This window comes from Elephantulus edwardii, unplaced genomic scaffold (assembly GCF_000299155.1).
Source record: "Elephantulus edwardii isolate Elephantulus edwardi_28Jun2011 unplaced genomic scaffold, EleEdw1.0 scaffold00201, whole genome shotgun sequence".
Taxonomy (NCBI): Eukaryota; Metazoa; Chordata; class Mammalia; order Macroscelidea; family Macroscelididae; genus Elephantulus; species Elephantulus edwardii.
The window spans coordinates 5,192,771-5,207,209 of NW_006399951.1; the positions used below are offsets into that span (position 1 = coordinate 5,192,771).

Below are 14,439 nucleotides of genomic sequence, written 5' to 3' on the forward strand. Positions count from 1 at the left end.
ACTTTAGCTACATGAAAGAAAAGTATCAAACTTTTATTGCCTTAATCCATGTTCTACTGAACTCTTTTCCCTACCCTTATATTTTTTCAAATTTGAATTCTAATGTTTTTCATTTTCTGTTTAAGCCTCAGACATTTGAACCTGGGGGAAAGGAGGCCAGGGAAATATATTATGAACAAAAGGAAGAAGTCCTTGACTCATTCATTCCTGAACTGACCTTTGCCTGAGCTTATACATAGTTTCGGTTTTATTTTCTTTTGAAACTCTACTGACATATGTTTCTGCTTGATAAAAATTTTTTTAAAAGTAAATTTTTCTTTCAATGTCAGTGGGCTTTAATACTAATAATCATCAGTCATATTGGTATTTAAGTGAGTTTAATCTGTTTAGTGATTCCATTATACAACTGGTACTTTTTGTTGTGATTTTAAAGAAAATTTACAAAAAGACCGGGTTTTCGTTCATTCACTGTTGCACATTTTCCTTCTTTCCTCCTTGCCCAGTCCACTTTGTCATGAACCTCTTGTTCCAAATTGTCATGATAAGTTTTACTTCTTTATTGTTGAAAATATACCCAGCAGAAGACAAACCAGTTGAGCAGTATCTATTGTGCCTTTTCACCTTTTCTGAGTTGTCCCTTCCTCATTGTCATAAACTCACTTCCTGTAAGACTCTTATCTAATCTTTTGAGCTGCTATTTAGATCCCATGTAGATAGTTTTTTTAAAAAGCATAAATGATCAAGGCAGATCTTTGTTTTGTTTTGTTTTTTTTCCTTTTTTTGGTTGGTTGGGGTTTTTTGTTTTGGTTTTTTTTTTTTAATTTTCTACTAGTTTATTTACAAAATTCTAATACATTGTACTCAAGAACAAATTCTTTGTTTCTCTCCTCCTTCCACCCAACAAATTGTACAAAAAAATATGGAACATCTCACAAATTTGCGTGTCATCCTTGCACAGGTCCATGCTAATCTCTCTATTGTTCCAATTTTAGTATATGTGCTGCCGAAGCGATCACAGATCTTAGGGGTTTTTTTGCTAATTAAGCTAAACCACTACCTGGTTTTAAAAAGACTTTGGAGAATATTTTTACTTCAGGTTTAAAAATTATCTCAGAGCAGTAGTTTCAGGGGTTTATCCATTCCCCATCACTCCAGAAAGGCTAGAGTCCTTGAGAATTTGATGTTCTGTTGTGTACAAGTTGCCATACAGTGGTAACTTGCGGTTGCTGTGAGGCTGAACACTGTGACACTGACGTGTTAAATGTGTTAATGGTTGGTTACCCAATGCGGACAGAGAGTGGGGTGGAGCTCCCTGATGAAAACAAGCTTCGAAGGAGGAGTGTCATCCACTTCCGTAATAGCTTGCCTGCAGAAACCCTGTGAACCTGGAGAGAGGATGAAGGGCACCCACTCGTTGAGGACTCTCCTTCATAGGGTTGCTAGGAGGCGCCTGTGACTCAACAGCACTTAACAACAAGTTCTACATTTCCTTCCTCCTTTGATCAGGAGCTTTGTACGGAATCTTTGATCAAAATATTCTGTACTGGAAGCCTGGCACTATCTTATCTAGTTCTTCTAATCTCATGGCAAAGCAGACAGTTGCTCATGAAGCAAACAGCTACACATTGCATTTCTCCTCTTCCTGACGCCTCCTTTTGCTCTAGGTGAATGTTGCTGTTATGTGCCCTTGAGTCACCTTCAGCTCATAGGGACCTTTTGCACAATAGCTCAGAACAGATCCAGGTGAATAGAGACCAATTATTGTGTCTTAGATGGCTTGCAAGCTTTTATGACTGCAGACACTATGTGATGAACCAAATATATTCTCAGGCCACTTAGATGGAAAATTTCATATCATTCCTTAGCAGCTATACTTTTTTTTTTCAATTTTAATTTTTTTTAAATAATAAAATTTATTTTAATTGTGATTTTAACAAAAAGTTACAGAAGAGTTGGGTTTCATTGTTGAACATTTTCCTCCCTACCCGTCCCTCATTTTGTCAGTTTTTAATTTGTACATGAGTAGAATCTTTTAATTCACATAAATTAACTTGCATATTTATCAAATGATATTTCATGTCAGTACTGTGCATTGTTATCATTTTCATATTGTCATTCTGATCTTATTAAATACTGGATTACAACTTGGTATCAAAGTATTATCTTGGAATAAAACTGAGTACTGAATATGTTACATCCACTTGTACATTCTTGTTTTTAGGATGCGCTCCAGAAATTAACTGAAATTCTCAATTTAAATGGGGAAGTAGCTTGCCAAGACTCAGGACATCCAGCGAAACATAGGAACACATCTGCAGTACTAGGCTGCTTGGCTGAGAAACTGGCAGGTAATTCTGGGATGCTCCACAAGAGATAATCTTAAATTGTTTGACAGTAAGGGGGAGATTGTACTGCTGGTCTTTCATCAAATCTGCTGTACCTAAAAGAAGTATCTTAAAAAGGAAATTGAGGGCCAGAAACTAACTGGAAAAAAGCAATTTCTCAAAGGCCACCAAGGTAAATGTAGTATCATTTATCTTTATAGCTTTTCTGAGGGAATTGAAAAGAAAAAAGTCTTTTTTATTTGCTTTTAAATTAAGGATAAAAGGAAAAGCTAAACTCAAATGTAACAAAAGAAAATAATTCCGTTTATTAAGTTTAACTAAATAATAAAGGGATACAAGTAAGAGAAGAAGAAATTTAAGATTGGAATAGTTCTTGAGAAACAGATTTATTACCCATTTTAGGAAAGTTATCCTTTGTGCAGGGGGATGGATCAGCTAGTTATGGCATGTTGAATGGAAGAAACTGAGTTGGAAATCAGAACATGTGGATAATACTTCTGCTGCCTTTCTCCACAAAGGGCCTGGAGTAAGGCAGTTGACTGTGGACTGGAGGGAAATGAGGAGAATATTATTTCCTACTTCAGAGAATGAGGGTTTAATAAGATGATGTTTATGAAAGCACTTTGAAAAAGTCAAGCTCGGGTGGGGTGTAATGGGGGAGTAGTTAATTATAGGGTCGCACAATTTGATGGGTGGACGGAGGGGTGGGTAAAGGAAATGGGAAAGATCCTGTATGAAAAACAATGTATATGAACTTTGTTAGTAAACCAGTATAAAAAAAAAATTTTTAAAGATAGAACTCTACTAAACTTGTTATTACTTATTGACTAAAATAATGAGGTATATTTAATTCTTTCCAATGGCTTGTTGTTTGCTTGTTGTTTTGTTGTGTGTTTGTTTTGGTTTGGTTTTTTTTCTTTTTTTTTTTCTGTAGGTCCTGCAAGTATAGGTTTACTTAGCCCAGGAATACTGGAATATTTGCTACAGTGCCTGGTAAGTGAGATTTCAAAGCTTAGTCATCTAGAATTGTGCATTCTCTCAAATTACCAAGCTTAGTCATTGGCACAGAAAATGGAATCGTTTATGAATTGTATTTGCAGGTGTTTCCTGAGCTTTTATTTCTTGCCTTCTATTCTTAAATAATGAGGATAGGATAAGAATTTATTGTAAGCAAAAATTTCTGGCTTAGTCTGGTTTCAAATTTAACCATAAGATAACTGCTATGGGGTGTGGATGTGTGTGAGAGAGAGATTGAGAGAGGAAGAGAGTTTAGAGTCTTCCTAATAGTATTTAGGACTTCCACAAGGAAGGCAAAATTACATGGCATTCCAAACCAGCAAACTGTCAGATTCCTAGTACATATAAATCTCTACTCTTCCTTCTCCTACCCTATCCCCAACCTTCTAAATGCCCCAAACCCCATTAGCATTGAGGAATTTGAGATATTGTCTATATTCTACCTTCAGATCTCTTAAACTGCTGGGCTGTAGTCTTGACTGGTATGCAGACCTGTGAGCACTGACCTTTTACAAAACTCAGATCTGAAAGACCTTCTTTTTCATTTCCTGTATAGTATGTGCTTAAAATAACACTGTGCCAAATATTGTGGTTATACAAAAGTATTAAAATATTTCCCCCCAAGACATTTAATTGAGAGAACACAACTGCCCAGGCAAGACAGTTAATCTCCATATTATGACAGAACATGATTAAGGGCAAAATTGTTTACTTCATTCTTAAGTACCACAGGAGTCCAGAGAAAGGTGGGCAAAGTGTGAGTGGTGAGAACTTCTTGATAAAAATGGGACCTCAGCTAAGTCATACCATAAGGTTAGGATTTACATATGAATAGGTGAGGAAAAAGAGAAACAAAGAAATGGCTTTTTAGGGAAAACAAACACCATGGTCAGTAGACCAAAGAGAAATAACCATGTTCCTGGATGCTGTAGACAATTGTCTGATCAAAGAAGACAAGTGTTCAGGGATAGAAGGATGTAAGATTGAGTAGCCAGACTGGATGGGAAACAAGGAATTCAGGGCCTGAAAAGCTAGGCAGAGGGGTTGAGAATGGACATGGCAAGAAAGGGTGCTAGACAGACTTTGTAACCAGAAAGGATAATGATTGATCAACTATGCAGAACATAATTGGGTAGCAGGGAAGTGAGCCGGAATCATCTGACATCCCAAGAGCTCTGTTGGAGGTTCCTAACTTTGCTGTGTAAAGGGATGGTTCTGAGAAACGTGATACTATGGTAGGCAGATGGACTGTTCTTTAAATGTGAACACAGCTGACTGTATGTGAGGATATTGCATTATTTATAATGTAATGTCGCTGTTGTGTACCATCGAGTTAGAACCGACCCATAGCTGACCCTCCAGTGGGTTTTCAGAAGCAGTTAATTGCATGAGAGGAGACTGCCCATCGAGAAGCTGGTGGTGGCCTCGAACCACCTGCCTTCAGGATTGCAGCACAGCTTCTGGCCACTAGGCCACCATACCAAGTGAAAAGTCATGTTGCATTTAAATACTTCCAGGAAAGGGTTAAACCGGGTGGCTCCTTGGAGGCAAGGATTCTGAGGCTCCGTCTAACATACTTTGGACATGTTGTGAGGAGAGACCGGTCCTTGGAGAGGAACATCATGCTTGGGAGGGTGGAGGGACAGTGCAGGAGAGGAAGGCCCTCTATGAGGTGGATTGATTGACTGGGGTAATCGGGATGGGAGTGTCAGAGACAGTGCGATTGGCACAGGACAGAGCAGGGTTTAGGGCTGTTGTACATAGGGTCTCTATGAGTCACCAGCGACTCGACGGCACATAACAACAACAACAACATAGCATAATTATTTCACATATAGAAAAATTTTAAATTAAGGTGCTATCTTGGTTCTTCATTACTAGTAGTATTAACCAAATAAACACATTTAAATGAGTGAAATTTCGAGCTGCTCTACAAAATATGCTACATTTGAGGAAGAAGATGCTGCCCCTGCTGACGAATGATATTTTCTTTTCCATGTTTTGTCGTCTTTCAGAAACTACAGTCCCACCCCACAGTCATGCTTTTTGCACTTATTGCGCTGGAGAAGTTTGCACAGACAAGTAGGTACAATGGCTTCTCACACTCATGATTTTCTGTATTGATTTGTAACCATTTGCACTTAGATGGCTCTGGCTTTTTTACTCCTAAAAACAGTAACAGAACTCATTCTGGTCTCCTCATATCTGCCCTCACTCCTTACCATTACTAGTCTGCCCAACAGATCCTCCTAGTCCTCGTTATTAATTCCGAGTTCACATCTTTCCCAACAGGTGAAAATAAATTGACTATTTCTGAATCCAGTATTAGTGGCCGGCTTGTCACGTTGGAGTCCTGGGCTGATGATCCTGATTATCTGAAACGTCAAGTTGGTTTCTGTGCCCAGTGGAGCCTTGACAATCTCTGTAAGTCAGAGTCCTCCTTTACTGAAAGGTCTTGTTTCCATTTTCAAACCTATTTTTTATAGAGGATCACTGTTCTTTTTTTAATACTGTTGAGAATTAGTCCTTCCTTTCAGGTCCCCACCTAGTTGTCATTAGGGACTGTGCAGTCAGCTTTGACTGATAGTGACCCCACGAAAAACAGATCTGACCCTTGCCCTTTCCTGTACCAGCCTCACAATCTCTGCCAGGCCCATTGTTGCCGTACCTGGTCTGTCTTTCACTGACACTCCATCTTCTCAGTATATCTTTTTCCAAGGACTGGCCCTTCCTGACAGCATGTCCAAAATATGTGAGATGAGGTTTCACCATCTTTGCTCTAAAGGAGCACTCTCTCCAAGACAGCTTTTATTATTTTGGCAATCCATTTGATTTTCAGTATGCTTCCCCAGCACCACAGTTTAAAAGCTTTTATTTTTCAGTCTTCCTTATTCATTGTCCAACTTTCAGATACATAGAAGGCAATTGATTATACCAGGGCTTGGATCAGGCACAGCTCGGTCCTTAAGTTGACATTCCTGGCTCTTCAGCACTTTAAAGATGTCCTCGGCAGCCAATTTGCCTAATGCAGCACTCCTTTTGATTTCTTCACTGCTGCTACCATGGGTGTTGATTGTAGATCCAAGTACAATTAAATCATTGACACCTTCAGTCTTTTCTTTATCTGTCATGATGCTGCTTATTGGTCCAGTGATGAGAATTTTTGTTTTCTTCATATTGAGATGTATTGAAGGCTGCAGCAAGTGCTTTAAGTCCTCTTCACGTTCTGCAAGCAAAGTTATGTCCTCTGCATAACACAGAATCCAATCCTGATGGCACATTCTTTATATAGTCTACCCGCTCGTAGGATCTGTTCCTCATACTCATTGAATACAAATGGAGAAAGACTCTGACATGATGCACACTGTTCGTTATTGAAATAATGTGACGTTACCCTGTTCTGTTTGAACTCTGACATGCACACTGTTCGTTATTGAAATAATGTGATGTTCCCCTGTTCTGTTTGAACAGCTGCTTTTTGGTCTGTGTATCTTTCTATTGCATTCAGGTCCTCAGTCATATGGCATGGCCTGATCAGCTTCCAGAGAAGCTCTGATGGCCTATTTATTGCTAAAGAGCTGCACTGCCAACCCAAAAGCACTCGATTCGAATCCACCAGCTGCTCAATAGGAGAAAATGAACATTCTCCTCCCATGCAGTTTATGACCTCTGAAAATCCACTGGAGGGTCAACTATGAGTTGGTTCTGACTCGACAGTACATAATAACAACAGTCAGTTTCCAGGGAGCTCTGGTGGCATAGTCCAGAGGGGGTTGCACTGCTAGCTGAAAGGTGGAAGGTGGTTCCTTTCTGGCAGTTTGGATCCACCAATGGTTATGTGGGGAAAAAATGGGCACCCTTCTCCTGTGCAATTTACAACCACTGAAAGCCCACTGGAGGTCAACTATATGTGGGTTCCAACTCTATGCAATGAGAGTCTGAATTGCCTTTCTAATGCAGACTGTCTCCTCATTGTTCTGTGTACAAGTCCTGATCGTTCCCACCTCTGGACTTCTTCGCCTCACTCGAAATGCCCTGTCTTTACTCTTTTTCCTATCCAACTTTAGTATTCTGAATCCAGTTTATCTCTTTCCAACTCCATGAGGATCATTCTTACCTTTCCTCTTCCAAATTCCACTAAGACTTAGTCCAGAACGCTAGTTCATTATTCAGTAAGAGACTGTCTATAACTATTTGCTAATTAAGTATTTGTCATCCATCTAAAGCCATATTATAAGTGTCTCCAAAGACTGTAGGACTAAAATGAAATGCTAGAGCACAGTCATTGTGACCGTGGGACTTCCTTCTAATCCAATAGTGTGAGAAGGAACTTGGTCTCTGACCCGTGTAATGGCAGTTAAAGAATGCAATTTGGATTTTGATTCCTATAAAATAATGAATATAAAGAAGAAAAGCATAAGCTTGAAAGTGTTGTCTGCCTTAGTGTTTTCTCTGTTAGGGCTTCATAGGGTAGTATAGCACTGAGACCAAGTTTATACATCGCCCTGCTAGATCTACCAGTTACCACCACATCCACTCCTTGGCTAGTACAGCAGCTGACAATGACAATGGCCTTATAAATATGAATACTTTTTTCTTTGGCAGTTTTAAAAGATGGTAGACAACTGACCTATGAGAAAGTGGACTTGAATAACATTAGGGCTATGCTGAATAGCAACGATGTCAGCGAGTACCTGAAGATCTCTCCTCGTGGCTTAGAGGTAAAGTTTCTGAAGGACTCACTTTTGTTCACCCTGGTTCTGAACAAAGGCAGTTGGAAGTGAACAAAGGGGTATAAGTGGAAGAGATAGGGTATTTCAGGAATGTAATCTCACTTATATCCCATTATGTAATGCTCTACATACAGTAAGCACTATAATTTTAGTGGGAGCTCTGGTGGTGCAGTGCATAGGAAATTGCCCTGCTAACCCCAAGGCTGCAGCTCTTGGGCAGTTCGAATCCACCGGCTCCTGAAGAAGACAGCTCAGCAAGCTTCTCTGTGACTTCCAGCCTTTTCCAAGGCCAGTGACGGAGCAGCTTTTACGTCAGTTCTGATTGAACAACAATGATTTTGGAGGGGTTTTTTTTAATACTATGTATGACTATGGTTTAAATATGTTGTTTTACTCTTTGTTCAGCTAAAGATGCAAACACTAAAATAATTAATTTTGTAATCCCTTCATAGCTAGTTGTAGTCAGTCTGGGACTTCCCTTCTCCCTGTATATTGGAAACATTGCTGATTTTGTAGTGAAGATAGATGAAAGAGCTGCTTATGTATGGATAGGAAGGTGCCACTGGATACTAGACACGTCAGCATGAAATTTGCAGAATGGCTGTAAATACTGCTTTGATGTTAGGTATTGCCAAGCTTCTTAAATAGCTTTCTGCTTTAAATTTTTTTTACCCCATTTTATACCCTTCAGTATTGTTTTTACCCTCCATCAAAGCAAGTACAGGTAAAGGAATGTTTACTTATTTGTAAAAGGCATATATGAGAGAAAAGCTCTAAAACCAATAATACCCTTTACTAATTCTTCCTGCAACCATTTTTTAGACCTTCTAAGCCACATACACATCCTATTAGTATTCCTTGGTAAAAAAGTTATAAAATAGTCAAGAGTATTGCTTTTCATTCAGTTTTTGTTTTTTTTGGGTTTTTTTTGTTTTTGGGTTGGTTTTTTTTTGTCACTAAAAGAGTTAGCCGAGGAAGAAATCATAGTCTTCTGGAAACAAAAATACATTCAGCTTCTTAGCAGTTATCTTGGATGATCTGCAGACACTAATGTGGACTATCACGCTCTGACTTTTCCAGGCTCGCTGTGATGCCTCCTCCTTTGAAAGTGTGCGCTGCACCTTTTGTGTAGATGCTGGAGTGTGGTACTATGAGGTAACGGTGATCACCTCTGGCGTCATGCAGATAGGCTGGGCCACTCGAGACAGCAAATTTCTCAATCATGTGAGTACACTGGGGATTATGTAGATGAGGGCAGAAGTCATTTCCTTTTGTGTGGGTAGGTGAAGGATACTCACATATACTTTTCAGATAGGCTTGTGCAGTAATCATTTCTTGAGCTTAACTATGTGATACCAAAACCCTAAAATGGTTTGTTAAAGTGATTTAGAATTAGATAAAATACAAGTGCAATTGCTCTCAGCCTTTTGTTTTTCTTTAAGACCTAAACTCCTGTTTCCCTTCTACCTAGAAGTTGGATGTGTCCTTTGTCTTTGTGGACTTTACTATAGTCCCAGCCCACATTTTTTATTAGGAACAATGTTGATTTTTAGAGTGCAAACTTTAGAACTTGGTTGACATTGACTTTTCATAAAATTCGAAATGTTGCATTCTCTCACTTGACTTTTGTAGTTAATAGACACATTTGTTTTCAATATTTACTATTTTTCTTTGTTTAAGAAGCTGCAATGTAAAAGGAAGATTATATCCACTAGAGGAAGCAGGACTCCTCCAAGAGGTGTTGGGGTTCCTCCCTTTACTATGCTGTATAATTTCAGTTTTTGCTTTTCATATACCTCACCCAGCTGACTTTATTCTGTTAGCCAGTTATAAGCTGTTTGGAAGTTAATCTTGTTTCAGTCAGTAATATGTTTCACATTGTTGAGCTGGGAAAAGCCCTTTGATTACTTATTTATCTAAAATAATAGTGCCCTACTCTTTATCTAAATAACATGCCTCCAGAAACCCTATGAACTTCGATAAATGTTGATAGTTGAAAAAAAAATGTTGATAGCTGTTAGAGGGGCTTCAAGCCTTTTGTTCATAGGGTTGCTGTGAATCATGCTCAACTTGAAGGCGATCAACAACTCTGTATGTGAGGGTGCTCTGGTAGCCTAGGGACAGGAAGCTGCGCTGGAACCCCAAAGGCACAGAGTTCGAATCCACCAGCTATTCTGAATGAAAAAACTAAACAGTTTCCTCCCATGCAGTTAACTGCCTCTGGAAACCCACTGGAGAGTCAACTATGACACGTAACAACAATAACCCCATATGTTAGGTTCTAGTTCAGTTTTAGAAGTGACTAACAAAATCAAACTACACTTGCCTATCATAAGCACAATTTTTAAAGGGACCCTTTGTTGGTGGTAGTAGGTACCATCAAGTCAAGTATGGCTCATAGCAACCCTAAGAATGACAGTTCTAGACCTTGCTTTATCTTGTCCTTCTCAAAGGACTGTTCCCTTCTGGACACATGCCCAAAGTATGTGAGACAAGACTAAAAATCCTTGACTCCAAGGAGCAAATTGATCTCACCCTCTATAGAACAGACCTGTTTGTTCTCTTGGCAGCTCATGGTATGTCCAGTCCTCTTCTCCAGCACCACCACTCAAAGGCATAGATTCTTCTGTTATACTTAGTCATTATCCAGCTCTCAGATGCATAGCAAGCAACTGAGAAGACCATGGCCCGGATCAGGCACACCTTAGTGCTTAGACTGACATTGTCGGACTCCAAGAGGTACTTGACAGCAGATTTTCCCAGTGCAGCTCATCTTTTGATTTCCTGACTGTGGATCCGAGCAAGATGAAATCATTAGCAACCTTGTTGATAGTATCAGTTGTACTGACAGCCTGCCCTAATTGATGCCTTAAAGATGATATTTAAGGACTTAGGGGCGGGGAAAAAATCTCAATTTTCAAAGCATCATTACTTCAGACCCTGTCATCTGATTATTGCAAATTTTTAGTATATTTATTTCCATTTTACAGATTAGAAGACTAAAACTGAGTAAAAATAAAGAAACAAGGGTTATAATTTCACCTCTTGCTGTTCTACCACAATTTTTTGTTTGCATTTGAAAATGGAGGAAATCTTTGGTGTTAGTCTCCTCATTTGGAAATAAAAAATTGTTCCATAACTAGAAGAGATACGAATCCCTGCAAAAAAGCAGCTATCATATCAAGATTGTTTCTCTCCACTTGGCGGGAGCACAGGCAGACCTAGGTGGAACATATGCCACAGGTTTCTTTAATGGCCAATGAAGCTGGACCATGGGAAATGCATTAGTTGGTATTTGAAATTGTTATTTCTGCCTCAAGTTAAGATACTTAAAGTACTGTTTTCCTAGCTTCCAAATTGCTCTAATAGACTGTTGCTTTCTTTCCTTGAGAAAGAAACTTTTTTTTCCCAAATCTAAACACTAATTGAGTCTCTGTTAGAAATATATCCTTTTCTGAATATAGGCTCTTGATGATATTTTCATATTTTGTTTCAAAAAGACATTGTTCAGTGGTTCTGGGTTTTTTGGATTTTCTTTTTCATGTACAGACAGGATGGACTTATGGAATGAGTCATTCCTAGCATGTACTTAGTTTCTGAAGAGTTTATTTTAACTCTTATCTATGGAATTTCCATTTGGGGAGGACAATCAGATTGCTAGAATCATAGACCAAACATTAAAATAAGTGTACGGATAGTTCTGGTTCAGGTTACCTCCAGAGTCGTTTTGTTTGTTGCGCTTTATGTTTTTATGGTGGATGATTCTGACTAGATGGCAGTGAGATCAGAAGGAATGACTTCTGAGCCCCTGTGAGGGGCTCCCAGAACTGCTGAAGGGTTTCAGAACCATAGGCTCCACCACAATTTCACAGTACCAAGAGATAGGAAGTACAGCCCAGTATTTTAGGGAAATTGGCCAAAATATAGCTTCCACTACACCCATGAATTCATCATAAGCCTCCCTTTGGGTGGAGTGACTTGCACCATGTTGAATGTCTGATGGAACATCCAGTTGATTGGGCTTAGGTCATAGCTTGCTATTCAACTTCCAGAGTGGGAGGCAGGACACTGTATCTCACAAATCTCCACACAAACAGGACTAGGATGCTGGACAGCAGAAAAAAGGAAATGCCCACCACATGGGGTGAGCACAAGCTTTCTTTTCTTTGTGATTAGTAAAGTTTCCATTACTAAAATATACATGATAGGAAACAGTTTATAATTATCACCTCACATAACTAGCTAGCTCCTCTGTTCTCTCATTAGTCTACCCTAGACAATGAGTACCGAAACAAATACTACTAGAAAGGTTTTTAGGTTAAAAGAGGTGGTGGTTCATCCAGATTGTTTTCTGAGACATAAGTTCAAATGGGTTTTTGAAGTATAACTCTGCTTGATAGAGATACCACGTCATAGATTGATGAAAGATTTGTGGTTATAATTTTTTGAGTTCCTCTTCTGCCCACCATGCCACTCTGTTATAGAAGTCATCCGGTCACAGAAGACACTGTAGGGTAAAGAACTGGCTATGAGCCTGCTCTTTACCAAGAAATGGCTAGGAATCTTCTGGGAATTTCTTTACAGTATTTGCTCAGGGGCTTTTTAACATTGGAATGTAAAGGTTGGGGGAGAAAGAATTGCTTGCCTCTTTGCCCATGACCTAGAGGCCACGATTTAGTGGTTTTTAAGTTTTGTGCTTTCTGATTTGCTTGGGTTTTGAAAGTGGAGTAGCAAGGTATTTTTCCTGATAGACTAGAAAATTTGTTCTCTCCCTAAAGGCTGTTATGTAGTCTGAATACTGCATGGCTAGAGCTAATGCCTAATTTATGAAGATGGTACAACCTTACTTACAGAAAATGAAGCTTTGAAGCACTAACTGAAGAATATCAGAGTCTCAGCCTTTACAGTGGATTCCATGTCAACATCAGGAAAACAAAATCTTCGCAATTGAATCAACAGACATCATGATAGGTGGAAACAAGATTTGTCAAAGATTTCATTTTATTTGAATCCACAATAAACACCCATGAAAGTTGCAGTCAAGAAATTTAAAAAAAAAAACAACACAAAATTCCAACGTGTTGAATTGGGGAGATTGGCTGTCAGGACCTCTTTAAAGTGCTAAGAAGCAAGTGGTATTGGAGAAGAGTACTGAATATCCCAGGGACTGCCAAAAGAACAGATCAGTCAGTCTTGGAGAAAGAATAGCCATAGTGCTCCTTGGAGGCCGGAGTGGTGAAACCTCTGTCTCATGTATTTGGGGCATGTAGTTAGGAGGCGCGTGGTCAGCAAAAGACAGACTTCCATAGGATGGCTCGACATAGAAATGGGCTCAAGTGTATTAGAGATGATGGGGATGGCCCAGGATAGGGCACAGTTCAGATCCAGTGTTTATAAGGTTGCAGAGAAGGTGAAGTCACCTCAATAGTACCTAACCACAGAAACTTGTCTTTAGGGGAATTCTAGCGCACAAGTTGATAGGGAGTTGCACTGCCTATCCAAAGGCCGCCCTGCAGGAGCAAGATGGGCAGTCCCCGCCCACATTGTTTACAGCTTCCGAAAACCCACTGAAAGGTCGTCTATGTGTTGGTTCTGACTGGACAGCGATAGGATTGAGAATATTTTCTTAGAGGAGACAGAGTTAATAATTGTTGATGAAGACATTATCTGCTTCCTAGAGTGAGGCCTCTGTGTCCTAATTTTGATATTTCCATGACCATTGCACTCTTCCCCTTCATTAAAAAAGCTTGCACTTCAAGCTTCTCGGTTAATGGTTATAAAAGATACACTCTCTTTTTCTCAGATGGGAGCAGGCAGAGCCTTTCTAATCCTCTGGGCCATGTCTCCCTCCAGGAAGGCTATGGCATTGGAGATGACGAGTACTCCTGTGCATATGATGGCTGCCGGCAGCTGATTTGGTACAACGCCCGAAGTAAGCCTCATCTACATCCCTGCTGGAAAGAAGGTATTCATCCTTCTCCATCATGATCTTAGCATCTGAGTTAGAGGAGGCATCTAATTTTCTTTACATATTTGACTGAAGATCAGTGTGAAAAGAGTTATTAGTCCTTTTAATCATTTCCATGAATGTTGTAATATAAAAGTCTTAGGTCAATAAGAAAATAAGTTTAATACATGTATTTCATTTTCTCTGTGAGTTTGTGTTTTGAATCAGTGCAGCTGATATCAGGAACACTGAAATAGCAATGCCACTAAACAGAAAATATTGTTAGAGACAAGATCCTTGTGAGCTGGACACTATTTGGTGGCCATATTCTGGGAACCTGCTGTGCAGCTTTTAAGAAGAATGTAAAGGACTTTGACCATGAGTTTGTGTTTTCTGT

General features: G+C 39.4%; 1 protein-coding gene across 1 annotated transcript in view; it reads left to right on the top strand.

The window, feature by feature from the left end:
* Positions 1–14,439, top strand: part of RSPRY1 (ring finger and SPRY domain containing 1) — a 30,399-nt gene that overhangs the window by 8,907 nt on the left and 7,053 nt on the right. The window contains exons 4-10 of the mRNA XM_006897125.1: positions 2,222–2,348; positions 3,280–3,338; positions 5,378–5,444; positions 5,655–5,786; positions 7,968–8,083; positions 9,176–9,319; positions 13,949–14,060. Coding sequence (XP_006897187.1) covers positions 2,222–2,348; positions 3,280–3,338; positions 5,378–5,444; positions 5,655–5,786; positions 7,968–8,083; positions 9,176–9,319; positions 13,949–14,060 — 757 coding nt within the window. The remainder of the gene's footprint in view (positions 1–2,221; positions 2,349–3,279; positions 3,339–5,377; positions 5,445–5,654; positions 5,787–7,967; positions 8,084–9,175; positions 9,320–13,948; positions 14,061–14,439) is intronic.